At 40.7% G+C, this 27,759-nt stretch overlaps 1 protein-coding gene across 2 annotated transcripts; it reads right to left on the bottom strand.

The window, feature by feature from the left end:
- Positions 1-333: 333 nt before the first annotated feature.
- On the bottom strand, positions 334-27,532 carry ELOC (elongin C). 2 transcript variants are annotated; one of them, XM_077810126.1, is made up of 5 exons: positions 27,381-27,449; positions 17,584-17,651; positions 10,274-10,333; positions 8,167-8,310; positions 334-2,194 (listed from the first exon to the last, which is right to left on the bottom strand). In XM_077810126.1, the coding sequence occupies exons 3-5, from the start codon at positions 10,275-10,277 to the stop codon at positions 2,004-2,006; spliced, it is 339 nt and encodes a 112-aa protein (XP_077666252.1). In that variant the 5' UTR covers positions 10,278-10,333; positions 17,584-17,651; positions 27,381-27,449; the 3' UTR covers positions 334-2,003. The 2 variants fall into 2 exon arrangements, with proteins under 2 accessions (XP_077666252.1, XP_077666250.1); XM_077810124.1 differs by lacking the exon at positions 17,584-17,651 and having other exon boundaries at positions 27,381-27,532.
- Between the last annotated feature and the right edge of the window lie 227 nt (positions 27,533-27,759).

Here is a 27,759-nt window from a genome sequence, read left to right as displayed (position 1 = left end):
ATTTAAGAAAAGGCTCATGTTAATTTTTTCAATATTTTCCACTTCTAATTTAACTGGAAATGTTACAAGGTCAGTTTAGCAGTAGTTGGCTGCTTCGGTTACAACAAGCAGCGCTTAAACATGGGGGAGGAAAGAATTGAACATCCTAAGGTCTGTAAATGATTTTGTTGAAATGTTTTGGGTGGGATCTTTTATCCACACTAATTTGCCCATCTGTAACCCAAATATCAATTTTATATATTTACAATTTATTCACAGCATAATTGTGAACATGTGATTCCGCATATAAAAATCTGCTTACAGATAAGCAGTCACAAACCAACAAAAACTAAGTTTTAAAAATTTTTCATTACGAAATTTATTTTGAACTCAGGGAATAAGTGTTGCAGGTTTCCATTTGTCTATTATCATACCCATGTCACTATCAAGTAGATTGCATTAGCTTCTTCCCCCGCACACACCTTTATTTGTAGGTTAATTTTCTTAACAGCAAGAACATTCTGCGCAGTGCATTCTCGAACACTACTCCATTTCCTGGGGTGCTCAAAGCCATTTTAGCTTCAGCTGAATGTCTCATACCAACACCCAAAGCACAAAATAATTACACAAGAATACAATAGCTATTGCATCTTACTGCTGAAGTTAGATTTATCATCCTCTTCTAAGAATTATTTTGGTAGTAGAATTCTCCAGCCTGCCTCTTAAAGAAAGAGACTTATTGTCACACTGTTCACCATGTTTGTTTTATGGAATCTTGTTTTGTGACATGAGAGAAGAATGAGTATGACAGGCAATTACCAGCAGGAATTGAACAACGGACAATTACATGTTCCACTCAAAAATGAGTAAATATCGTTGGCTTGCCCTCTCCCCTTAAAATCTTAGTGGAAACATTGGATATATTTAAGAAATCTATGAAAGATTCTCAAACATCTTTTTAATACCCCTTTACTTCAACGAAGAACAAAAAGGCCTCCACTATTCAGCTTTTCTTGTATATGCAATGGGGAGGCAGGGGAGAGGGAAGGAAGAGAAAAAAAAAAAGAGGGAAAAACTACCTCTTTGGTAGCCATATTTAAGAAGTTTAAAAGGCTTTGATCTGAGAGTAAATACAGAGTTTACATAACTGATCACAAACAGTGGAAAAGAGCCATTATAGGCTATTATTAATCTTGTATATTAGGTCAAGTGACAGTACATTATGAATAAACTTACATTTTATATAGAACAGAAGAGAGTATACAAACACTAATTATTATTAGTTACTAACATGGCTATTTAATTCTTTCTAGTAAGCCACTATCAGAAGGGATGCATTTTTATTAGACAAGTGACCTGAACATTTTAAATTGATCTAAGGGGTAAATTAAGTTATGACTGAAAAATAAACCAGGTATACTTTTCCATTTCTAAAAACACCGCTAAATTTTGATTAAAACAAAACAAAAAATTATCCTAGATACTGTTTTCAGCCCAAAGTGAATGTTTGCCAGTTTACAAATCCTTGAAAAAGGGGATTTATAATGCAAGTGCTGATATAACTTAAAGTTATAGCTATGCTAAAAGGACAATTACCCTGTAAGGTGATCAAGTTCAGAGATTTAAAAATTGCGACAATGAGAGAAAGTTAGAAACGCTAAACACCTACACATTTAGCTAATATTAGCTTTTAAGTAGCATTGGCCTAAACTCCAGTATTTTAAATGAGTATTGCATTAAAAGATAAAGTTCTGCCATACCTAAAGGATAAGGCATAGCCATCTACCAATTGGCATATTTATTTATTTGTCTGTTTGTGAAAAGGGCCTTATTTGTGTAATCAGCAAAACAAATTTAAACTTGAATGATTGCTATGCAACAGATTTGAAGATAATTGCCTCTGCAGTGAACTTTACAGTTCTCAACCGCACACACGCAGCATGCTATATGAAAAAAGTTACTAACTGAACTACAGGTATTAAATACTGAAAAAAGTTTTACATTTTTATTATAATTTATTTTATTTAACAATCTAAGAAGTTTGCAGCCATCAGCAGTTCCAGTGCAATTTCAGGTGCAATTGGGAATTCAGGAATCTCCGTGGAGCTGTTAGTGTAGCGAACCTTGTAGGTGAAATACATGCATACTTTGGATAGGACGTGGGATGGAATCTCTCTAAAATTCACCTCATTTGTTTCATTTTCAGCAAACTGACCTGTTAAAAAAAAGGAAGAAAGAATCAGCATCAAAGTTCCCTTGATAATGAATATATTTGTATTGCATGTGTGCAAACTCATATAGAATACTTTGTCAGTGTAGTCTCTTGTTAGGAATTAGACATTTTCAGTGTACAAGCTGTATAACAGTGTGTTAAGACATGCCACAATTACTGGAGCCAAGGACAACTTCCATCACCTTTCTTTAAAAATATTCTGTTCGTTTTGGTTAATCTGACTGCCTACAAGCAATATGTGGAGCAAAGATTTGATCCTGATCTCAGTCTGTGCTAGGAGTGCTCTCTGAGAGTTCCATACTCAGCCCTGTGAGACCCACACTGATGTAAACACCTACAAGAAACAAGGTCTATCGATGATGACCACGTGGCCTGGCTGCTAGGGAGCGCGATTTAGTTTGGTTTTAATAAACCTTTCAGATGATTTGAAAACATCCGGTTGTAAAACAGGGGCACCACATAACCTAATTTTGTTACCATTACACTTCCTTCCTTTGTACAGTTTGTCATTTGCTTGTTGTGTCTTGTCTTTAATTATATTGTATGCTCGTTAAGGCAAGAACCATGTCTACCCTTTGGGTGTTTGCACAGCACCTACCACAATAGGGCTCCTGTTATCCCTGCAGAGCCAATACAGCTTCTGAGAGCGAAACAGCTTCTATTCCCATCTTGAGAATCATCAGCAGAATTTATTACTAATTTCCAATCAATTACATCTAGGCAAGACTACTGAAGACAATCCAGCCCAAATTTAATGGGAAGGCAATGCAGATTTTAAAACGCACTTCGTAAAGCCATGCAACTTAAATAGGGAACATCCACATCAAATAAATATTCAAGTATCATTGAAATCAAGATCCATTAAATGTTTTCACGTTTCATAATCTTCTATTATGTCTGAAGAGGTTTTTTTGTGTGGCTGGAGGAGCAGTTATTTACCTTGCTGCAATTGTGCGTCTTAGAGATGTTCCGTACACGTGGACCCCACTCTTAGGTGCACATGCACTTGAGATCAGAATCTTTTAAAACACGAGTGTCTGTTGGTGTTGCACATGCACCTTGTATGCTCCCATGTCATCCATCCCAAAGGCATAAAAGGCAGAGCGTCCCCAAATGCTATTCCTGTCTCCTTTGTCAAGATTCTGGGCTGTAAAACTCAAGCTACAGGCAGAGGGTCCACATAGGATCCACATGTACAGAACATCTCAAAAGAACTAGTTATTATAAGGCAGAGGTCCCCAAACTGTGGGGCATGCCCTCCTAGGGGGGCACGGAGGAACATCTGGGGGGGCACAGGGAGGGAGCGCCACCCAGCTCCGTTTCTGGCCCCAGCTCCCTGCCTGGAGCTCCACGCTAGGTGCCCTAGTTGCCAGCCCCTGCCTGTCAGCCTCGGCCCCCAGCCTCCTTACCCCATCCACATCCCCCCGTCAGAGCCATGGCCACATTCCCAGCCATGGCTCTCGGGGCAGGGAGAGGACATGGATAGAGGAAAGGGTGTGCGTGAGGTAAAACATTTGGTGACCACTGGAGGAATATCTTAGATCTCCCATAGCTGGAATTTGCACAGAAACCACATGGAACTCCATTCATACATTCACCAACACTATTCAGTGGTGTCAGCCTCCAGATCTGATACTTACTTTGGTTGGGTAGTACTACAGTCCTTATTTAGATAAGCTCTGAGATTCCCTCCTCCTAGAGAAGTGGACTCCTTACTGATCACCAAGAGTGGGATCCATATGTACAAATTCTCAAAGAGAACGCTTGGTTGATAAACAGACCTCAGTCACCACTGAAATGGTCTTAGGCAAAGCCTGGCAAACAGTGTCACAAAAGTGTACAAGTCCATATGTCCAGCAATTAGAGATGTTAATGGATGATTCTGAAGTTGATTTTGACTGGCACAGGATTGGTTCTCGTTGCTGAATGTTATACCAGCTTCACGGCTACAGATTTAGCCAAATCTCTGGAATGAAGATTCCATGGGTTTTTCTTACATGGTACTGGAAATTCTGAGCAGTGCCAAGGACCAGACTTGGAGCTGTGCTCCCTTCTCCCATGGACAGGGAGGATAAGGAAATCTGAAATTCAATGTCAAAGAACTCAAAGACTGAATGAGCTCTCTTTGTTCTCTGGGAACCTGGAGTGACATCTTTTATAGATGGAGCACTCTCTGAATGAGATTCTGAAGGAGATCTAGGAACAACTTTTGAGTCAGATGCTCCTCTCACAGATTTCTCCATCAGGAAGTCCTTCACTTTAAGGGCATCTCCCTGGCTTACTAGACGCATTTTGAAAAAGATTTGCAAACTGCACACATTGCGGAGGATATGGCCTTTTCCTAAGCAAAAAAGTCATTTGATGTGTCCCTCATTCAGATAAATCATAATGTTGCATGATAGGCAGGATTTAAAAACTGGAGATTTTGACTCAGTCATACTGCTGGCAGCCACAATACCATGGCAGCTAGCTAACAAAAAACCTACCTAATTTTGAGATTTTTTTTTTTTTTTTTTTTGGCCAATGGGCTGCTAACAACGAAGCAAACCACAAAACCACCACCACAAAGTTGTAGAGAAAAAAAAATATATGAAAGAATTAGGTACAGTAACAATGTAACAAGATAGGACTACTGTAGGTCAGAGGACAATGAAGCTGTTATGACTCACGACCAGAGGCAGCAAGAAGGAACTGAGTAGCAGCTGGGGTGGCTTTGCCCTTTATTGTCTTGGGAGGAGCAGTGCAAGGGCATGCAAGATGCATGCATGACCCCAAGGAAAACTGCTGGTTAAAAGATTCTCATATCCTGTATGGTGGTGCAAATGCACCAACGAATGAGATCCATGTACACAGATATTCAAAGTTTAGTTAAAAAAATTGGGTTTTGATTTAAATGGCACTGAAGACTCAAGTCTTGGACTAGATGACCTTCAGGGGTCCCTTCCAACCCTGATATTCTATGATTCTAAGTGTTTTTGTGACACTTTCAGCCAAAAACTCACAATCAGCCAAATGAAAGTTGGAGGAGGTGTTTTGTATTGTTTTTTGTCATCTTATGATGTAGTCTTTACCACGTCTGGACCAGACTCTTGCTCAGGATATTCCAGCAGAAGCTGTTCAGCAGGTGTTTCCACCTATTTTGATGGTATTCAGAATGAATATTTTTGGTGGGTTTTTGTTAAAGATGTGACAGAATGGTGAATTCAAAAATGTGAATCTAATCACTAACTAGAGAACAGCCAATGCGGTGTAACTAGCCAATATAAACCCCCTTGCAGTTTTGGATGAGGCCCAGAATCGGTCATGAGATGACTTCATATACCCAAATCTAAGTCTGAATGCCCTTTTGTCCCCGAAAATTAAGAGGATTCGGATGCACAGTTTGGTTTTGGCCCCTTTAGTTTTAATATAGGTTCATATTCACGGACCATTTGCTATATCTCCAGATATAATTTGTCTATCTGGCAGCTAGAATCTTTTCACTTGTGAACAGTTTTACCTTGATGATTTTTTATACACAATGTGCTCAGCCATGGAACCTGATTATACTGGACTCTTCCTCCTTCCTGCTGCTGTAGCCCTTTTTGATTCTTAATTGGCAAGCCTCGCCCACAGAGTCACAGCCATGTACTACTAGTTGCAGATGTGGGACAGGCAGATATAGGCCCACCTAAAACTAAAGGACCACCCCCTCAGCTAAGGGGAGGAACCACTCAGCTCAGGCTACAAGTGAGTGCATCGGACAACAAAGGGGGGGCGGGAGGGGGAAAAAAAAAGCTACAGGAGTGAGGTCAACGGTTGAAAAATCAGAGAACCAGAAGGGAACACCAAGCATAGAACTCCAGATAGCACCTGCTGCTCCTCAAAAGGCATCTAATGAGTCAATGTACACTCCCCAGAGGAGCTCTGTCCAGAGATGTGATTGAATGAGGGACTGGAAATAGACCCCACCCAGTCACAGAGTGCCCCCTATATCCAGCTTCATCCTCCTGAAGTGACAGGTGTGCACAGATCAGGAAATGTGGGGAAAAGTGAAGCTGGAACCTCAGTAAGAGGGGCTGCAAGATGATGCATTCTACATAGATGCGTGCCTGGGTCTCCCTCTCATCACAGAAGTGACAGGCATCAGGGGAGTTCGTGACCCACAGTAAGTACACGTTCATACTCATAACTCTCCAAAGGAGCTGCCAACAAATATACCCAGTGTATCATGGAACCAGAGTGGAGTACAGATTGGCTCAGAGTTCCTTGCCCTTCTCAGCTGGCCTCACAACGTGGTGTTGGGGCAGGACACAAGGGCAAGAAAGTGGATGGCATGATGCATAAGTGTACACAGATGTTTTCTGGGCATGGTTTGGAAGTGGACCAGCTGGATGTTGTGCAGCCAGCTCAGGCGCTTGTCAGGAGCAGCTGGGGAGACTCACACTGCAAGGGCTTAAAGAGGAGTTCTGGAGAGCCAGGAGTAAGGGGTGGGCAGGTAGCACCCTCCTGCAGAGCCAACTTGAGGAAAGGGAGAGAAGCAGGAGGCAAAAGGCTGCTCTGAACTCCCCCAGTATAGCCCGTGACAACAAATTAAGATTAAGGCTGTGTAACTACCCCAATATTGCCAAAAATAAAGTCATGAGTAAGCCCCCAAAATCATGAGATTAAAAAACAAAACAAAAAAACCTCTGTTCTGTGCCAAAAAGAGATATTGTTTTTTTGTTTTGTTTTTTAATTTTTGAACTTCCCCTGCCCAACCCCAGTGTGCAAGAGTTCATGTTGCCCACTCTCCCAAGTTTATCGGGTAAGGTGATTTTTTGCCCTTGCTACACGAGCTCTCACCCCATCATTTGCCCATCCCCTACTCCGCAATTAGTTCTGCTCCCAGTCTCCTAAGTCAATCCTGTCCCCACCTCCCTCATTAGTTCTGCCCATTCCCACCATCAGCACATTACTCCAGCCTCACCTCTGCTCTCCTCCCGGGATTCTTTACCCTCCTTTCCCAGTGCTGGTGGCTGCAGTACTCTTCACCTTCCAGGACTGGGGGGGGCGGGCAGCTCCAAGGGCTCTTCACCACCCCACCCCCGGCTAAGTGTTGCAAGAAGGGAGAGGGGAGGTGGGGGAAAGCAGAGGTGCTATCCTGTCCCCATTACTCATACAAGAGGAGAGGGAAGGAGGGAGCAGAGCTGCCCTGAGTTGCTGGGCTCTTTAGCTCCCATGCCCAATCCCAAGATAACAGCTTTGAGTTACTGAGTGATGGAGGCGGGGGGAGAGTTCTGCCTGCAGCAGCTCAACTGATTGTTTAGACCCAGGAGGTGGGGAACTAGAGTAGATGACCAATCAAAAGACTTGTCTGTTAAGGGTTACAGCTTGGGCATCCTCACAAGATTAGGCTCCAGCCGTGCCCATCACTAGCAAAAGAAGTTGGAAACAGTGCAGAGCCCAGACTTCTCCAGAGCCCAGTGGTTGAGTAGGGATGGAGCAGAATCAGCACATCTGGGGCACACTCCAAGTTTCAGACTGTACCCACCCCAGTGATATCCAAGGGAATTTCAAGATGGGGATTGTAGCAATTAATTTTGGCTATCAGTAACTGAAAGATTTTAAAATGTAGCCTTCTCCTAATCTTAATGAATCCTCTCCCCCACCTGTATATGCCATTTGAAGGAATGGGAGGGGGGAAATCACTTCCACAGACAAAAATAGTAGTAATTGTAATTGCTTGTCTTACGATAGCACCCAAAGACTTCATATACAGTTGGCACATGAATATATACATAAAACTGATAATACAAGACTTGATAAAGCTGAATTGTTCACATAGGAACAGAAACCAATCTGGACTGGGACTAGTCACTATTCATAATAGAAATTCAACTTTTATATAACAGATTATACAAATCCAAACACTCCACAAAATAGGAAAGTGAAATAACTGAATTACAAGATGCTACAAAACACATTGCACCTACCTGGACCACTCAACATAGCTTTTATTGTTCCTGATGTTAACGCATGCTCTCTTTTTACAATAAACTCATGACCATCAGAGGATATCAACTTCACATACATAGCATCAGGGCCCTCACACCCACCGTATGTTTTCTCTTCTCCATCTATAACAGAAAACAGATTAAATGATACTTTCAGAATATCCGGTTAGTACTTTCATAGTATGAAGAAAGCCAGTACAGCTTATGCCTTTATTACAAGCATGAAGCCTCAGTGCACTTACTTCTGAAAGACCAAAGAAATAAAGAAATGCAAGGTAGCAAAGGAGAGGGTGGAGGATAAGACGAGGAAGTTGTTTGTTTCTTTTAAAGTTTAAGTTTTGCTATCTGCTGAATTTTTCAGCTTTGTTTCTTAGCAAGCTAATTTAGTTTTAATATACTGTTACTGATCTGTCCCCTCATTCCCTTGTCCCTGACCAATGGGTCAAAACATAATTTCAGACATTATTTCTTTTTCTAGCAAAGTCTATTCAGGGTTAATTTTTTCCTTTATATAATAAAAATAAACCCTGCCACTCAAATCTGAGACTATACTTTCTGCTTGCTCTAAAGTGGCTGTTAAACAATCCTCATGAATTCGTATTACCAGGGAAAGGTCATGTTTCTAGCGTTAATACATTAGAACACAGTAATTAAGAATTTGCCAAATGAAGAAGAAACATCTCTTCTTACAGGCATTATCTGTTGTCATGCTTCTAAGAGAGCAATTCACAGAATAAAAGTCTTTGCCTGCATTAACGCATTCATTTAAAAAGGAACCGCAACAACTTTAAAAAGTCAATTTGAGGAAAGTTTACTTATTATTGCAAGTAACGTAAGTTTACTGCAACAAAGAGTAAACAAAATGTTCTTTATTTTCAGTTTTTTTCTACTTTAGACAGCACTTTGAACAGTTTCCTCTGTTTATGTGACTCACATAACAGCAGGAAAAAAATTATTTAAGTAATAGTAAATGTCACTGTAAAACAACAAAATTAGGCAGAGAGCATAATACCTGAAACTCCTTTCCCTCTCTTACCCCTCCCGCACACCATTAATTAGATTTCAACTTGTGCCTTTGGGTGATCCAAGGGTAAGACTACAGAAAGATTCAAAAAAGTTTCAAAACCTGAAGTGATAAAAAAAGCAAAACACCACTTTAATCCAATTTAAAATTAGAAGCTGTATTTATAAAAGTCTATTTTCAGGTAGTGTGTGTTTCCACAAAAATAATATACATTTACATAAGTTACTATAGTAAATAGCATTAAAGTTTCTTTAAAGAGAAGTTAATGAACTGTATATTCTACATAAGATTCCATTTCAGGGTCGTATTAATGTGCTTATTTATTTTAATTTGTACATAATCATTAAGATGCTAGACACCCTCAATATCTGCAGTCAGTACAATAAGAAAAGTATGATTATAAGAAAGGTAGGTGATAAATTTACTTCCTTCCAGCAGAATCCAGAGGTGGTAAGAGAAGAGAGATATACTTTTGAAGATGGGAATTTAATCAGTAATTATTAGTAAATGTCATTTCTTCTGCCACCCAAAAACAAATCAATGATTTCTTTTGTTAAGGAAACATTAGAGATTAAGTGTACCAAATACGTACTGAACTTGTAAAGAGTCTTGTTAATTATGTCTTGCAGTCAGTTAGGAAAACGTGGCTTACTCTCAGGACTATCAGGGTTAATCAAAATAAAATTACTATATAAATTATTAGATGAGGATTTTCCACCAATTACTGTTAATGCAAAAGCTCAAGTTGCTAAAAAGAAATACAGCTGGGAAGGTGTCAGTGTCCATAAAAATAACTGAATCCACCCAAGCCCACGTTAAAAGCTGGCTATTTTCTCACTATGCAGTCATTTGAATGGAGAAAGATAGGGCAGCTCCAAGCATGTAAAATCAAGTTAATTACGATGACATAGTAAGCAAAATTAATTGTTACGTAAAGCTTAAAAATGCAACCTCCAAAATTCAGAGCCCTTTCCTACTCAATTCCATCATCATTCTAAAAGCCTCCCAATGTGTTTCATGTTTTAAAAATGTGAACAGATGTTTGTTAAAAAATTAACTTACCCATTCTCTCCTTATTAAATGTTTATTGCTTTGCGACAGCAGCTTTCACTGTAAGATGGTCTGAAAACAAGAAGTATTGACACAAGTGTCAAAATTACTTTTTAGTAGTCATTTCATAAGTCAGAGTTTAAGTGATCTACTATAAAGACTGATGTTCTAGGTATAAAGAAAATTTTCATGATGACATACAAGTCTGATTAGAAGCATTCAGTAGATTCAAGTTTCAGGATGTGTTCTCTATGCATCAGATTCTCACAAGCTTTACAAAGTGAAAGCTGACTATGTGAAAGATTTCACCTTACATGTTGTAAAAATAAAGTTTTAAACCTTTAGCAGTCAAGGTTCTTAGAAAAGCTAGTTATAGTTTCGAGAACTTTAGGGGAGAAATCTGTGTACATAGATTTTGCTACTACAATGGCAAAATTCCAGTAAGAAAAAAAGAGAAGAAAAATAAGCACTTTGTGTCACAGTGCAGTTAATACTGGTGAAAGGTTCAAGGCTAAACAAGTGTAAAAACTGAAGGCTTCATCTGCAAAATAATTCCAGTATGGACAACAGCAATTCCAGTTTTTTTGTATGTCACTCCAGTTATGCTCTGGAAAAAGACAACTCTAGGACAGCTTGAAAGATAAATTCCACTCACCCACTTACCAACTCCTTACATTTATTTGGGGGTAACCCTCGAAGCATGAAAATGAACACATATTAATAGAATGTTGTGGGCTTCCTAGAGACTCAGGAAAACAGCACCAGTAGCAGCGAAGTTAACAATATTCTGGTCAGTTTCACACATGCTACTCAGAACTCTGTGGACAGTAATGAAAATGTCAAGAATTCTTAGTGATTCTTTCTACTCCTTAGGAAAGCTGTGAGTAACAGCAGAGGCAGGCACTGGAATTATTCACTACAAAGAAGGACCATAAAAGGGAGGCTAGGGCAAAGATAGAGTACCAGAAGACATCTTTCTTCCCCCTCCCCCTATCTCCCATACTGATGGAGGGATAGAGAAATGGAGACAAGAAACCTTGTGGGAAAACGGGAGAAGCAAAGAGAGAGAAAGCCCCTTTTCCTTTCCACTAGTTTGGGAGTGGGATCATAGAAGCTTGACATTAATAATATACCTATTAGCCAGAGGCTGATAAAGAGAACTCTGAGCAGGGTAGAGACAAAATCCAGTAGAGAAAACAGTCCTTCCCAGTGACTAGTGGCAGAGACACTTCTCACCAGGGACCAGCTCCTGAACATTACTGGGGAACCTCCCACCTTTCATATCTACTTGCTGAGAAATATAACAAGGCCTGAAATTTGTCAGTCTCTGCATGAGAGGGTAGTTCAGTCTGCATACCTATTCATGCCATCTGTGTTTAGTGAGACTAAACAATGGTGCCTGGCGGTGTCATGAAAAGAATGGAAGCCACCGTTCAACTCCGTTTACAAAGGCCACCAAACAATGTATTATACCCATTTTACCGAGGAAAAAAATTAAAGGAAAATTTTTTTTCTTGTGGATCAAAGCCAAATTTGAACCAGTAATCTTATAGGTGAGACGCTCCTGACTATCACATACACCGGACCCTTGCTAGAACGCGGGATTTGGGATCCATGCCAAGTACTGCGTTATAGCAGGAACCGCGTTAAAATGAAATTATATTTTTGTGACTGAAATTTCAATACAGGTATATGTAGTTGTGTATTTCCAGGTTATAGCGGGCTAACGATAGCATCAAAACTCAGAACTGTCGCGAAAAACAAGTCTACAAGATACAGTACTTACCACGGGTGTCAGTGGAAATTGTGTTTTAAAATGGAAGCGTTTTTAATGGATTTGGTTAAATGCTTTGTGTGCTTTGTTTTGACTGTCCGCTTTCAGGTGCCATGAACTTCCGTCTTCGCGTATGGAATGCCATAGAGAAATTTATGTACACTATATATATATATATAAATATGCGTATAGAAATTTTTGTAGTGCTAATTACCTTCACCATCCATAAAGTATAGAAAACCTTAGAAAATAAACTCCTACTTGAAGGAAACAAACGAGAAAGAAAGTGTTGCTTTATTAGAGATTTAAAGTAGACATTACAATAAACTAGTCTAGTTTTTTTTTAAAAAATGTCAGTGAGTTGCTTTTGCTTCTTGCTGCTGTGCTGCTTCCGCTTAGCAAACTGTGTAGCTGCATAATTTTTATAGGTTCAACGTCTTGTGTCTCAAACCATCTCAAAGCAGTCTCTAAACCAACTACGGTCACAGCTGACGTTGGAACGACGTCCACTTCATCTTCCCCTTCTTCCACAGCGAAGGCCAATTCTTCAGCTTCTGGAATGTTGTTTGGTCGTACTACCTGAAGAATTCGGTCATCCGTTAGACTTTCAGCAACGGGACAAAATTCTTCTGCTTCATCGTCGCCTCTTATCCAGGACTCAATATTTTGTGGCTGAACAGTTACCCCAAGCCCAGACAGTTGCTGGGACAGCTCCTGAATCCACTTCATATCTGTTCTTCCAACTTTCTCCTCTGTAAATCCCTCGAAATCGAATTCCTCATCAGACTGATACAGTATGTGTCTTTCCTCCAGCAATCTTGCATGAATGATAAGGTAATGAACACAAGGTCACTTAAAACTCAAAAAAATTGTACTGTACTTAAATTTGGGATCCATGGCTGCAACCATGGTATATCAAAATTTGCGTTATATAGACGCGCGTTCTAGCGAGGGTCCGGTGTACTTCTGAGTCTAAAATTTTCTGAGGGTTAAATTGTGCACATGCTCATACAAATTCCCTATTTTCCCTGTGCTCACCCTGTTCTTGATATTTCCATGGGAACTCCCGCAGGGAAGCCATAAATGTTGCTATTCCTGCACATAGCATTTCCTCAGGAGCAGCGTAATACTGAAACAAACCTAATTTCACTTTATAGGCTAGAAGCATATGTAATGGTAGAAAGGTTAATGGTAGAAAAGTAAGGCAGGTGTCAATTTATAAAAAAAATAAAAATCGACAGAATCATAATTTCAGTGTTGTCACTCTATGGTGTTGTTGGAGGAGTCACTGCCCCCCTACCCCCAATCCTGGCTCCCAACTTCAGGACCTCTGGTTGGTGGAAATTTTGATAATGTTGTCAGAAGTGGGTTGAGTTGGGTATCACTCAAATGCCCTTTCTCCTACAAACACAATGGTACCAAACATGACAAACCTAGAACAATTGCATAGATAGATATTTGAAAAAATGTTTTAATTATACTTAACACAGGCATGTCACACATGCAGCTCTCACGAAGTTAAATTGTGGCTCTTGACTGACAGTATTGTATTACCAGTTAATGCTTAGAATGATACTTGGATTAATTTTTTTTAATGTTTCAGATTACTATATAAAACGGAATGAGTGCTTCAAGCTGATTTGCCATTATTGGTAAAAAAAGCAGTTCAGTAGTATTGATCATCAGCTTTGTTCATTATGCAAAGAATAATAATGAGGCACTGGTTAAGATGTTAGCATCTAGCCAGAAGTTAGTTGAATCCATCCACAAATGGTTTGCATATAGTTACATAACATACATGTGTTTGAAATCATTTACTAATGTGTACAGGACTTGCGAGACCAGTTCCACACATGCAGTCTCTCAATGACCTACTGCATATGATGGAGAGCTGCAATATCGCAGAACGGATCAAGCAATTTGGATCAGGTTGAATCGACAGCAAAGCCAACTTTTGGGATGATATGGTGATACATGAAGAGGGCTGAGTCTTTGCTGCTCTTTATTTGATCTGTGGGAGTGCTAATTGGAATTTGCACCTTGCAGCACTGGAAGACTACGTGACATACTTTTTTGTTTTAGATTTAATCAAACTATTCCGCAATGCTTGTCTGGTACCTTGCTAAAATAAGAAGTTTAGAAGAGTCTGATGCTGACATATGGGAAGAATTCTGAAAAGGAAATTGGGCTGTTAAAAGGTTATCAGTTCCCTTCTGTGCACTTGGTTCAGACGAAGTCCTAGAAAATGAAAACAGAGCAATGAAAATTGTTCGGGGTAGATGGCCATAACAGCAGCCCAATGCTCTTTCCTGACAACCCCAGAACTCCATCGAATTTCAAACCAAACATTAATCATGGAGGGATGACTTCCCCAGAAGTAACCAAGCAACATCTAGACTCATTAGGTAGTGTTAAATGCCAAGAAAGGGCAATTTTAAAGCTACAGGATGAGCTTATTCAAATTGTATTAGCATATGACAGAGCAGAGCTCATTAATATCATGACAAAAGCACTATTCAGTGATAAGATAGCTAAAGATGTCAGTCGAATGGATACTTTGGGTTTCGAAGGCTTCACACGAGTCAAGACCCAAAGAATTATCCAAGGTTCTGTCAATTTATGGGTCCCAATCAAGAACAGACTAAAGTTGTGTTTGTATGCAAAGAAAATCAAAGTGAAGGTGCATGGACTGTTACAAAAAGTTAACCATAGGTCATGGTTTGCTTCTTTCCTGGTCACATCCAGATCTCATCATGATGTTGATCTACAAGACTGGGAAAGTATGAGTTCTCCAGGGTACTACAACTGATGTTTGAATGTTACAGAACAATGCATACGTGCCAGGCAAAAAGAAAATTAATGCTCTTCTTGCATGGTCTTTCTTAGCCAGCACCCATAGACTACATGACCAGTACGTTATGCTAGCAAAGGCCTTTCAGTGTAGCAGTCATACATGATATGGCTGAGGAATAAGCTCTCGACAAACGAGGAACAGTTAATATCTGCCCACGATTTGACGAATATTTCATTATGAGGTTACAAAGAAAATACTGGACCTCTGACAAAATCCACTTCATGTCTGACACCTGTGTAGAAGAATCAATTAAAAATATTACTAGAAAGAAGACACTTTGTGGTCTTGTATCTGCCCAAAACAAAAATCATTGACTCAACAAATATCTTCAATGTCACAGTGAAGAAGCTAGTCTCATATTTGCATGAAGGAAGAGTCAACTGCATACTTTGCAGAAAAAATGCTCCACTGTGCCTTTGCATTGCTCAAAGAATTTTGCTGTTGCATGCAGTAATACAGGTATGTCCTCAAGCTCCTCAGTGGTGTTTCTTTATAGTTCCCATGAGGAGGTGCACACTAAAATTATCTTGCATGCCATCAAACGTCACAAAGAGAGGTGCTACTGTTCTAGTGCTCTGTGAGACATTACCCAAGACTTCAGCAAGATTCTGTTTTTGTACCTGCTGCTTAGGAGCAGAATCGCTGTATATCTTTCAGAGATGTGTTCCTATCATTTGAACCATTAAAAGCTGCCGCACTGCCAGGTTTCCATGTCCTTTCAGGATGTGACACTGGAAGGTTGGCTGGAAAGACCAAATTATCTTACTGGAGGGCATTTGATTCAGGCTCCAAAGACTCTCTCCTCATTCTAAAGGTGCTCAGAATGGCTGAGACAGTCACTGATGAGGTCAAATGGACTGTAGGCATTTCTATGCCAAGTTTACCATTTGAAGACCAACATTACAATGCTTGCAGAGCTACGTTGATGGATGTTTTCCAAGGAATGGACAAATGAAGAAAAACTGCCCCCCAAAAGGGGTGTATTTATACTTGATATCAAGATGGCAAATCATCAAGCAATGGCATTCTATAATGCTGGGGGGAACCAAAACTACCCTCCCCTAGTGGACATGGATATGTCTTTGGTGTGATCAGTATGAAGTGAGCTGTAGCTCACGAAAGCTTATGCTCAAATAAATTTGTTAGTTTCTAAGGTGCCACAAGTACTCCTTTTCTTTTTGCGAATACAGACTAACACGGCTGCTACCTGAAACCTGAAGTTACACAAGCTCCCAAAATCAATCCTTCAGCTAATCAAATACTTGTGTACAAAGACCAGATGATCACCACTCTGCAAATGTTCAGCCAGCAGCCTACCTTGTACAAAGATGTGTGACTGTGACGTAGACAAGGATCGGTGTGACATGTCTAACAGCATTTTGTAGACATAGTCGACACTGACAATGACTGATGAAAAACATGTTTTCAGTTCTACATGCCAAGGCTAGCTTCCCTAGGATTAGCCAAGATGCATGTCTTTTATGTAAGCAATGCATCCCTGTTGAAAGTATAATTTTTAAAAAAAGTTGACTTTTAAACATTTTCTCAACTGTTTATCTACATAACTGTTCCAGGTTTGTCATATTTTGTTCCATTTTGTTTGTGGGCGATGGCCTTTTGAAAGAAAGAAATGGGTTGAGTTGGTTATCAGAGGATATTATCTAAATTTCCACCAACCAGAAGACCTGAAGCTGGAGGAAGAGACTCCCAACTGCCACAACACAAAGGGTGATATCATAGAAATTATGATCCTGTAGATTTTTATGAATCAATTGGCACCTCTCTGTCCCTTCTACCACGAACCATGGAATGAGATTTTACCACAGTATATTCCCAGACTATTACAACTCCTGTTGCAGTATGAGGAAAGCATTCAGTGCAAGAGCCAAGTAGGTATGATACACAGCTGGAGATGGGGAAGTAATATTTACCTTTCTTTTTCGAACCCTCTAGCAGAGGATCTCCTGTGCTTCCTTCCCCACCCACAGAACCATTCCCTATACTTCAAAATCAGTAGCAATGAAACTGATTAAGACAGCATCAATTCCACTTTACTGCTAGGAAAGTACTACCAGCAGCAACAGCAGTGCAGGTGTAATCCTGAGTAGGAAAAAAGCAGGAGGGGTGGAGGAGTAGGAAATGGCAATGCTAAGACAAAGGAGGAAATGGGAGGAAAATAAAAGGGAAACTGGGTGAGTTGAACCCAGGAAGGACAGAAAATAGGTAACCTAGTGACAGCCTATTAGAATCCCTTACACCCAGTCAGAAGAGGCTGGGAGTGCTACACAGGTAGCACATAATCTCCCATAAATGCAGTATTTTGTGAGAGACCAAGTGCATTGTACTGTTTTCCAGCAACTACCCTCAGGATAACTGGAGCAAATTCAATATGATCCAGAGCAAGCTGCAACCAGCTTTCTTTCCCCAGCCAATGGGAAACAACGAGCCACAGAAAACTGAAAAATAGAATGAATGAAGGCAACTGTATTTGATGTTGATGCCTATCTAATTTGTTATTTTAATACCCCAGAAACAGAAAAATCCAGAAATAAAAAAATAAAATTTGAAAGTGATTAGAAGGGTGCAAGGGTGAAGAATGTCACAAGTTATAATTCAGATTTTACTGCTTTCAGACACCTTTCCCCATATACAGTTTTTGCACACAAAAAGTCTCACACAGAAGGCTGTACTCACAATTCAATGCTTTATCCAGCAAGGATTACTTTGAAGTTGTCAGCTATACCTAGTCTTTCCCAATTGAGCTGGAAGTGGTCATAAGCATTATTTAATTAGTAATAAGTTAGAAATAGGCAAGTCAAGTAATTTAAGTGCATCCCCTTATAAGAGCAGATTAATCAGTATATTTTCTAGTAGCAGTTTACATTTGTGACCCAGGGACCTCTTGATGCCAACTAGCAGAGTGCACTGAGGATGCAAAGAGATCCCCTAGGTCACATATATGCATAATAATCCACAAAATTACACCAAAAGGGTGGCATACGAGATCTGAGAGCCAGTACCCTACTGGCCATCATCTTTTCAAAATGTATGTACAGATCATATTAAAAAAAGAGTTATGTATCTATACCGGAAGTTAACTCAAAAGGTTTTGAGAATGTAAGGCAGGTAATAAGTAGTTGGGTTCCAGGTAGTGGGTAATAGAAGCTTTTTAGTGTGTATTGTCTACTTCACAATACAGGCCTATTTGAATATGGAGCCAAAATGCTAATCAAGAGAAAATGTACAGGAATAAAACAGAACAGCAGGAGGGGATCCCATTTGAGTAAAGAAAATGGATTGTTTAAGTATATCTGAGGGACAGAGATCCCCTCCTGGATTTTTTAACCACTGAGGAGGCAACCTGATAGCGTGACTTGTCCTGTGAATGAAAGATCACAGCCAAGCCTGGCTGTAATACACTGGAAGGATCTTGGGTGAGCTTTGCCCTATGAGACCTGAAAGTAACTAGGTAAACAAGTCTAGCTTCTAGAAAGCGAGTTATGATTTTATTTTATATGTAACTATGTTTCCAATATTTCTACTTGCTACCATTTGAATCCCTACTCATTGTTAGATATTTTTATAGTGAAAACAAGCAAAAGTTTATTTAAATGCTGTCTGTTAAGTGGAGCGGCAATCTAAGGTGCACTGGTAAGCTGGCAGGGTACCGTTTTAGAGAATTCACAGGTTGGCTACTCCCAAAGAGCATCCTATGGATCAAGGGCTGGACATTCTAGGGGGATGCTCATAGCATGTCTATTGCTAACCTGCAGAGGGACAGCGGAACCTGTGTTGGCTAAGAGAGAAGTGCTTGTGTTGCCTATGACCAGTGGAGTCAGGGAGCGGATGGACAGCAGACACAGACAAAGCTTCTTCAGACTAAGGGCAGGTGGTAGTGAGGTGCCTCACAACCTTGACTACCCCTGGGAAGTGTCATAACACTTAAATACCATGTTTCTTCTGAGAATCTGAAAGCACCTTACTTAAGTATTAACCTCACTTTACAGAGGGTAAAACTGAAACCAAGGTTAAGGGCCAATATTAGGGACCTAAATATGCAGAACAGGTACTTTTGAAAATTCCACTAGGAATTTAAATACAAATACACATTTACGGGACTGAGTACTTGTGGAAAACTTGCCCTAAGTGACTTAATCAAGGTCACATTAAGTCAGCGCCAGTCAGGAAGAGGATCCAAATCTCCTAACTGCTAGTCATCTGCTCTAGTCACTAGTCCATGCTGCCTTCCTTTATTATATGGCCTTTCCCTGCCCAGTCCGCCGAGAACCCACCTAAATAACAAAGATGAATACTAGACATTCTGTTGGTTTCCGCCTCTGGAGCATCTCTTTAGGGTAGAGGCTTATGTGATATTACCAAACAGGCAGCTAAGCAACCTTGCTTAACTCCCAAAGTGCACGCATGTTTGGTTAGCAACAATTCCGATACCATTTCCTTTACATAAACACAGAAAACACAAAGCAAAACATTTAGAGGCAAAACAGGAAAAAACCCTACAACAGAATTGTAAAGTGTTTACAAAGTTGCTAAACGATTCACCTTACCCAAAATAATATTTATATCTATTTATGATTTTCACAAAATTAATTATTTGACAGACATGGAAAAACGGTCACTGGTTTCTCTAAATTGAGTAACAAAATTCATCAGTAATTAAAAATTAGTCTTATACCAGTGCCTTAAATATGCTGTGTGGATGTTAAAATTCATGTATTTTGTAAGAGTAAGGATTTTTAATCAATTATTGTACATAATTTCCCTACGTCAAACTGTTTTGCAGCATAATGTATGCCAGGTGCCTGTTACCTTCTCCGCACACAGAAGTTGTTGCAGTTCAGCATTGTATACAACTCTGTACAGTTGTTTCAGAATCAACCAAAATTAAGGTTTCAGAGTAACAGCCGTGTTAGTCTGTATTCGCAAAAAGAAAAGGAGTACTTGTGGCACCTTAGAGACTAACCAATTTATTTGAGCATAAGCTTTCGTGAGCTACAGCTCACTTCATCGGATGCATACTGTGGAAAGTTTAGAAGATCTAAAGATTCTTACAACTACAATACCCACCTGCGGAAGTGAAGAAACAGATTGATAGAGCCAGAAGAGTTCCCAGAAGTCACCTACTACAGGACAGGCCTAACAAAGAAAATAACAGAACACCACTAGCCGTCACCTTCAGCCCCCAACTAAAACCCCTCCAACGCATTATTAAGGATCTACAACCTATCCTGAAGGATGACCCAACACTCTCACAAATCTTGGGAGACAGGCCAGTCCTTGCCTACAGACAGCCCACCTTGATTATCATACACATTGTAAGGAGAGTGATCACTTTAGATAAACTATTACCAGCAGGAGAGTGGGGTGGGAGGAGGTATTTTTTCATGCTTTGTGTGTATATAGTAAGATCTTCTAAACTTTCCACAGTATGCATCCGATGAAGTGAGCTGTAGCTCACGAAAGCTTATGCTCAAATAAATTGGTTAGTCTCTAAGGTGCCACAAGTACTCCTTTTCTTTTAACCAAAATTAAGAAAGCTGCAATGTAAATCAGAAGCCCACTCAACTCCTCTCTCAGTGTCAACATCTGACATTTGGGTTTTGGGCCTCCCCCTCCTCTCAACAATTTTAACCATTTCCTATCCACAACAGTATGGATCTTAGATCTGGTATATCCTTGCAGGTTATGTATTCTCTGCTGCACATACCAAGTGGAACATGGTTTAAGTTGTTGACAGTTTTGACCAGGAATTAATATGATTGCAAAGAATCCAGAGTCAATATGACATCCAGGATGGTTGATTTATACAGCCTCTTTTACATAGAGATATACAGGATTATTGAGATACAAGGACAAAGTTGAGGGACCCTAAACCATTAACCCAGCATTTTCTATATAGTAGCCACATTTTTTTCCCCTTAACTTGAATTTCCTAGCTTTCAGATGTTCATTTTGAAAAGCAAGGATACTCTTAAGTTATTGATATGTATTTAGAACCTTAACTCTAATTCAACAATGTTTGGGACTCTTGCAATAAGTCAACAGCTATGAACATTTCCTATTTTATTCAGAATTAACTGGTTTTTAATTAATATTATTTTGCTGCAAACCTCCCCAGCAGAAAATTTCTTAAATAAATTTTATCTAAATACTAGAGACTTTTCCCACATGTCTCCAGTCAGATACTTCAAAGAGGAATACATTTGTTACTGAATAGTGAACAGGTTTTTAGAAGATGCCAAGTGATCTGCTTGTAGCAAGCTCTCAGATTTCAATAACAGTTGCTCCCCGTAATAAGGATTATTGGAGTGGAGGGGGCAGCAGGGATTAGCTACTCCATACAGATCAATGAAAATTGTTTACTGTTAATTCCAAATCAGAAGCAGAATGTCAAACTATTCTCACATGAGGAAGTGTGCCATGAATTACAGAAATTTAATGCTTGCATAAGTGCTGAAAACAGTCAGGATTGGTCTTGCATGATTTCTCCTTCTAACAAATGACAATTGAGGCATTCAAGACTGTGAACGGTGAAATTAGTGAAGACAGAATAGCATCTTGTTTTTATCTTTCTTGTTGCAAAATAAGAAAGATGATGAAATTAAAAAATATATTCCGAATAATGAAAATAGAAAAATTTTAAAAGGCAGTCTCATGGCAAATCTACTGCTGAGGAAGGCCATGGATAAGCTGTAGCCTGATAATAAAGAGGGCTGAATGATGTTCTAAATCACTAACATTTGCAACTGCAAAAGTAATCAAATAATATGCTTCAGGATATTAGCCTGCAGGAGTCAAGAATTTTTTTTCCAACCTGTGGTACAAATATTACAATAGAGTAGGTGCTTTATATCTGTTCTTTGCCTCTCTGAAGCATCCAGATATGATACTGCTGAAGGTAAAATACCATATTAGATTAAAAAAAATAAGAATTGACATTGATTGGTCAAACAAACATGTAGGATTACAATATGACTGACACACTCCTGAGTGGGTATTTTAAAAAGCGCCCCCAATTACAGCCCTATGCAGACTACCCTGACCTTGGGTCCGGACATGCAAAAGTTGGAGCACAGTACACACTATAACCCCTTCAACACACATGCCTGCCAAGCTGTCAGGCAGGGACTGGAGGAAAATGAATAGCACCTTGGCACTATCATGCAACCCACCAGCCATTACCATGGGTGTCAATGTGCTTGTGGTATAGGTCAGCAGCAAGTTATTACCACACCCTCCCCCCATAGTAAGAAGAAATGGAGGGAGTTGTGGCTTGGAGGTATGTTTGAAGCACAATATCACCCACGCTATTCAGGAGATATGCAATTTACAGACCACCTTTTGATCAAGGTTGTACCTAGAAGCACCATTTAGCCCGAGAGATTTTCCCCATAAAGATGCTAAAAAAATTCATACTGGGATATGACTACTGGCAAAACAAGTCTTCAGTCTGCAAACTAAAATAATTTGAAGAGAGGTTTAGACAATATAGTTTTTTAAAACGGCTCTCTTCAACTGTCATCTAAAGAAATTCAGCATCAGCTGCTAAGCATATGCAAGACCAGACACGTATTTAAAAGTACTAGTAAGTACATCAATACTCAAAGTTTTACCCAGTTAGTGTTATGCATGTGAGAATGAAGACTGTTAGGCCATCTGGTAAATATCAGCGTTCAAGCAGTGGGCCACTTAGATGGTTCTATAAACCGGTGGTTCTCAACCCTGGGGATATTCAGATGTCTTTCAGGGAGTACATCAACTCATCTAGATATTTGCCTAGTTTTACAACAGGCTACAGAAAAAAAAAAAAAGCAAAGTCAGTAATAACTAAAATTTCATATAATGACTTGTTTATACTGCTCTATATACTATACACTGAAATGTAAGTACAATATTTATATTCCAGTTGATTTATTTTATAATTATAGGGTAAAAATGAGCAAGTAAGCAATTTTTCCAGTAACAGTGTGCTGACACTTTTGTATTTTTATGCCTAATTTTGTAAGCAAGTAGTTTTAAGTGAGGTGAAACTTGGGGGTACACAAGACAAATCAGACTCCTGAAAGGGGTGCAGTAGTCTGGAAAGGTTGAGAGCCACTGAAATAACAGTCAAATATAGATATGCAAAGACATATTTATCTGTTCCAGTAAAATAGTAACTACTGTGTCCACTGGATAACAAATTCATAATGACAGCATACTTAACTAATTTATGGTAATTAAAGACAACTGAGGGCAGATTTTGGCCACAGTAGTTTTAGAATATTAACATCTAGCTATGTGTGCTCCAACAACATATTACATCTTACTTTTAATGTACTCTATTATATCCATTTTTTCAATATACCAAGGAAGTAATATGAGTGCCTTCACCATCAGTATATTAGCATACAAGTCAAATATAATTCAGAGAGTTCACACCCCTAAAGTTTTCAAAATGTCATCTTTACACAAATAAATACAGAAGTGTGTGTAGGGACAAAATCAGAAAGGGTAAGGAACTACATGAATTACTACTAGCAAGGGACATAAATGGCAATAAGAAGAGTTTTGTAAATACATTAGGCACAGGAGAAAGACCACAGAAAGTGTAGGCCCACTACTTAATGAGGAAGGAGAGCTAATAGCACATGACATCAAGAAGGCGGAGGCATTTAATGCCCATTTTACTTCAGTCTTCACTATAGAGGTTAATTGAGATCAGATGCCTAGAACAATTAATATTAACAACGAGGGAGAAGGAACAAAATCCAGAATGCAGAAAAAACAGGCTAAAGACAAGTTAGATAAGTTAAATGTATTCAAGTCAGCAGGATCTGATGAAATTCACCCTAGGGTTGGGTATTTAAGGAACTAGCTGAAGCAATCTTGGAACCATTAGTAATTATCTTTGAGAACTCATGGGAGCACATGTGAAGTCCCAGAAGACTGGGGAAGGACAAACATACTACCTATTTTTAGAGAGGGAACAAAGAGGACCTGGGAATTATAGACCAGCCAGCCTAACTTTGAAACCTGGAAAGATATAATTATTAAACAATTTGTAAGCACATCCAGGATAACAGGGTAATAATTAATATCCAACATAGATTTTTTAAGAACAAATCATGCTAAACCAACTTAATTTCCTTCACTGAGCAGTCTAGTGGATGGAAGGGTAGGGGGGAAGCAACAGACATGATTATCATTATTTGAGTAAGACTTTTGATGCAGCCCCACATGACAGTCTCATAAGCAGATCACATTTCTGTAGTTTAGATTAAAATTACTAGAAGATGGTTGCATAACTAGTTGGAGAAAACACTCAAAGTTTATCGTCAAAGAGGGAGGATGTGTCTAGTGGCGTTCTGCTGGGATCTGTCTTGGGTCCAGTATTATTCAATATTCTCAAGAATGACTTAGATAATGGTGCAGAGAGTATGCTTATAAATTTTGTGGATGACACCCAGCTGGGAGAGGTTGCAAGCACCTTGGAGGACAAGATTAAAACTCAAAGTGACCTCAGCAAATTGGAGAGCTGGTCTGAAAACATCAAAATTAAATTAAAAAAAGTGCAAAGTACTGCACTGAGGAAGGAAAAAATCTAAGGCACAAATACAAAATGGTGAATCTTTGGCCAGACAGTTGTGCTACTGAAAAGAATCTAGGGGAGTATAGTGGTATGAGCAGGGTCCTAGAGCTTGGACTCCAACCCAAGCCCAGAAATCTACACAGCAACAAAATGGCCCAAGTCAGCTGGCACAGGCCAACCACAGGTTTTCTTCTGCTGTGTAGACGTACCCTACAAGGATTGCTAAGTACTGGATAGGCTTCCCTGTGGAATCCCAGTCACTGGAGGTTTTTAAGAACAGGTTAGACAAACACCTGTCAGGGATGATCTAGGTATTCTTGATCCTGCATCTGTGCAGGGGGATGGACTAGATGACCTCAATGTCCCTTCTAGCCCTATGTTTCTACAAAATATTGATCAATAAACAAATAGGCTAGGTGGAGCAGTGGGCTAATACATTAGCTTTTCACCTACAAAAGTATAGTTTTAAGTTCTGTTTACATTCTAGGTGATTACGTTTTAATGTTATTCTAGGCCCCGCTGTCATTGGTTTACTTCACATAGTTACCACACAATTTCTTGTAAGTGCTTTTACTGCTCAGGAGAAACAGAACTGAAAGATGAGTTACATCCAGATTCACAAAGTTATTTAGATTCCTAATTTCTACTGATTTCTATGGAAGTTGGAGTCTAGATACCTTTGTGATCTGGGCTTTTGTGCAGATCAGGACTGAAGTATATTAATAGAGCAGTGTGAAAGAAAACTTGCACATGTATTTGCAATTCAGCTGGCTCAAGGCTGAGGGGTGTGGGGGGTCCGAATGCAGCTGGTTGGGGATCAATGGGATGAGGGTCTGGGTGCAAGGGGCTCGTCAGGGTAGTCCAGGTGCATAGGCGTCGGGGCTTGTCGCAGTGGGGTTTCCTGTGTGTCGGGCTCAGCTGTTGGTGGTCTGAGTGCAGGGGTGGGGGTCCAGATGCGGGAGGGGGGACAGGGCTGGGGGTGCAGGGGCTCAGCAAGGAGGGCCGGATGGTGGGGGCATCGGGATGCACAGGGGTTGGGCAGCTGAGGGAGCAGCCCCCCATAGTGACCCCTCCCCCCTGCGGCTGAGGAGCGATGGGGACAGGAAGCAGGGGTGGGAGGTAGGAGAGGATTCTAGAGGTGGGTCTGTCCCAGACCCAGCCACTCCATGCAGGGAAAGTGCACTCCTTACCCACCACCAAGCCACCACCTGGGGCATCCCAAGTCCTGGGTGGGCTAGGGAGTGCAGGGTGCAGGGAATAAGTCTTGACAGGGGTGCCCAGAGCTTGGAGGGAGGGTCTGACCCAGAACCAGCCAGGGCACATCTGGTCCTCTCCTCCCCAGTGATTTACCTCTCCGCCAGCTGCTCCAGGTGCCTGAAACCACATGCCCCTGCGTTGCTGCAGAAGGATACATGAACACTCTTGCAGCTTCCCTTTGCTTCCCCATCAGAAAGTCATTTTTCTGCAGGGACGCAAAGAAATCTGCAAATTCTGCATGCGCACAGTTGTGTAGAATTCCCCCTAGAGTATTATTTGTAGCATTCTAATTACAAAGTGAACACTCAAATCTAATCTGCCTGCACACAACATGAGAAATATGAACAATGATACAGAAATATTGCATCAAGAAAGTCTTCAAAACCATTTACCCTTTACATAGACATATAGGTAATTTTGGGGAATGTGGGGGAGAACGTGAAGGGAACAGTCAAAGAAAATGATTGTGCATAAGGAGAAAACTTCTAGTACACTGTTCTTTAAATACCTCTGCCTTCAATCCTGGCATAAGTTATTTTCTGCCTCCTCATTTAACACAAAATTCTTTCTTGTTTTAAAGTAGAACCCAGCCACCCCTTTATTTCACTATACCAATGCCAAACCCAAGTCTTCCACACTCCTATCTCTAAGGCACTGTCTATGTGGGGAACTTTACAAAGCTTTTCCCACCTGTACCATTCCCAACTCACCTGATCAGTGGCAGCCCTAGTACAGAGAAGGTTCAAAAGATATCCAGCATTTTTACTCAAAGAACATTATGGTATTTGGAGATCAAAGCAAGAGGGGCCTTGTGCTATATAGGATTTTCTCCCTTCCCCCAAGCATGAACCCTGTAGTCTAAATGGTTTTAATGATCTGTAAGTGATCAGAAGTGCGTGAAATATAACAGGAAAGAAAGGTGTGTGGATATTTGTCCTTTCCGTTTAGTGCCAGTCTTCACTCACAAGCTGTAACACAGGTGCTGGATATTGCAACTTGTGAAAGAAGACTATCATTAATGAGAAACTTTAGTTTCTCTTTTCTTCACACAAATACATTACTTTACTCCCTACAGATATTTAAGAGCATTTAGACTATCAGGTCAGGTTTAAAAGGAAGGAGACAATCACATCTATCTCAAGGCAAATCTCACTTTGGTACCTAAGCACCGTAACCTACCTTAAAAAGGTTCCTAAATACCTCCATCCTTGGGATTTTTGTAACGGAATTATTTCTTTCTCTTTAGGGAGGGGAGGGGAAGGAGGCGGCTCCCCCACTGGCGGAGGAAGCCGTCAAAGCAGAGCAACAGTTACAGGACTGCTTGAGAGAGGATTTTTGTTGTCGGTGTGTGGATTCCAATGAGATTGTTCCTACCCCTACCCCTGGCACACCCCTGAGCCCTGAACACGCCCCCAGCCTCCCCCCGCCCAGGGATGAGTAATAAGATTTCCGCCCAGGGGGTGGCCGCTTCTCGGAGCGGGGCCTGGGCCCTGGCCCGGCTAGCAGAGGGCGAGGCCCGCTCCTCCCTCAGGAGGAAAAGCCTCGGCGGCGGTGGCGACCCTCCTCCCGCCGCGAGACAAAACGGGGGGGGGTAGCCTCTCAGCTCGCGCCCCCTCCATTCCAGCCGGCCGTGGCGGGGACTCACTTGTGTCAGCTTCGCTGCCTCCACTCCCTGCTCGCAGGGCCCCCTGTTCCGGGCCAGCTGCCTCACAATCACTTCCGATAGGTCAAAGGTTAGCGCCGCCTGCCGCCACCATAGGGACAGACAGCGTTCCAGCCTCCTGGCCTTGGACGGTTTACCAAGCCCAGGTCCCAGCATGCCACGGCAGCCCGTGTCCCCCGGAAGTATTGCATGCTGGGAGATGTAGTTCGCAGCCCGCACTCTACGGGCTTGGAGACAGCTAGCAGGAGCTGCTCCACCATGGTGGAAAAAAGGATAGGTAATCGAGGGCCATGTTGTGTCCCCAGTTGGTGGATGGTTGTATTGCCAGCTCGCCAAAGTTCATGAGTCCAGCATTCCTCCC

This window comes from Eretmochelys imbricata, chromosome 2, assembly GCF_965152235.1.
Source record: "Eretmochelys imbricata isolate rEreImb1 chromosome 2, rEreImb1.hap1, whole genome shotgun sequence".
NCBI classification, from domain to species: domain Eukaryota; kingdom Metazoa; phylum Chordata; order Testudines; family Cheloniidae; genus Eretmochelys; species Eretmochelys imbricata.
Note: the sequence above shows the minus strand (reverse complement) of the source record. Positions and strands in the feature narration are given on the sequence as shown.

Coding starts and splice junctions, on each gene's coding strand:
- ELOC (XM_077810124.1), bottom strand. Junction 2,195..8,166: donor AGCTATGTTGAGTGGTCCAG/GTAGGTGCAATG, acceptor TTTTTTTAACAG/GTCAGTTTGCTGAAAATGAA.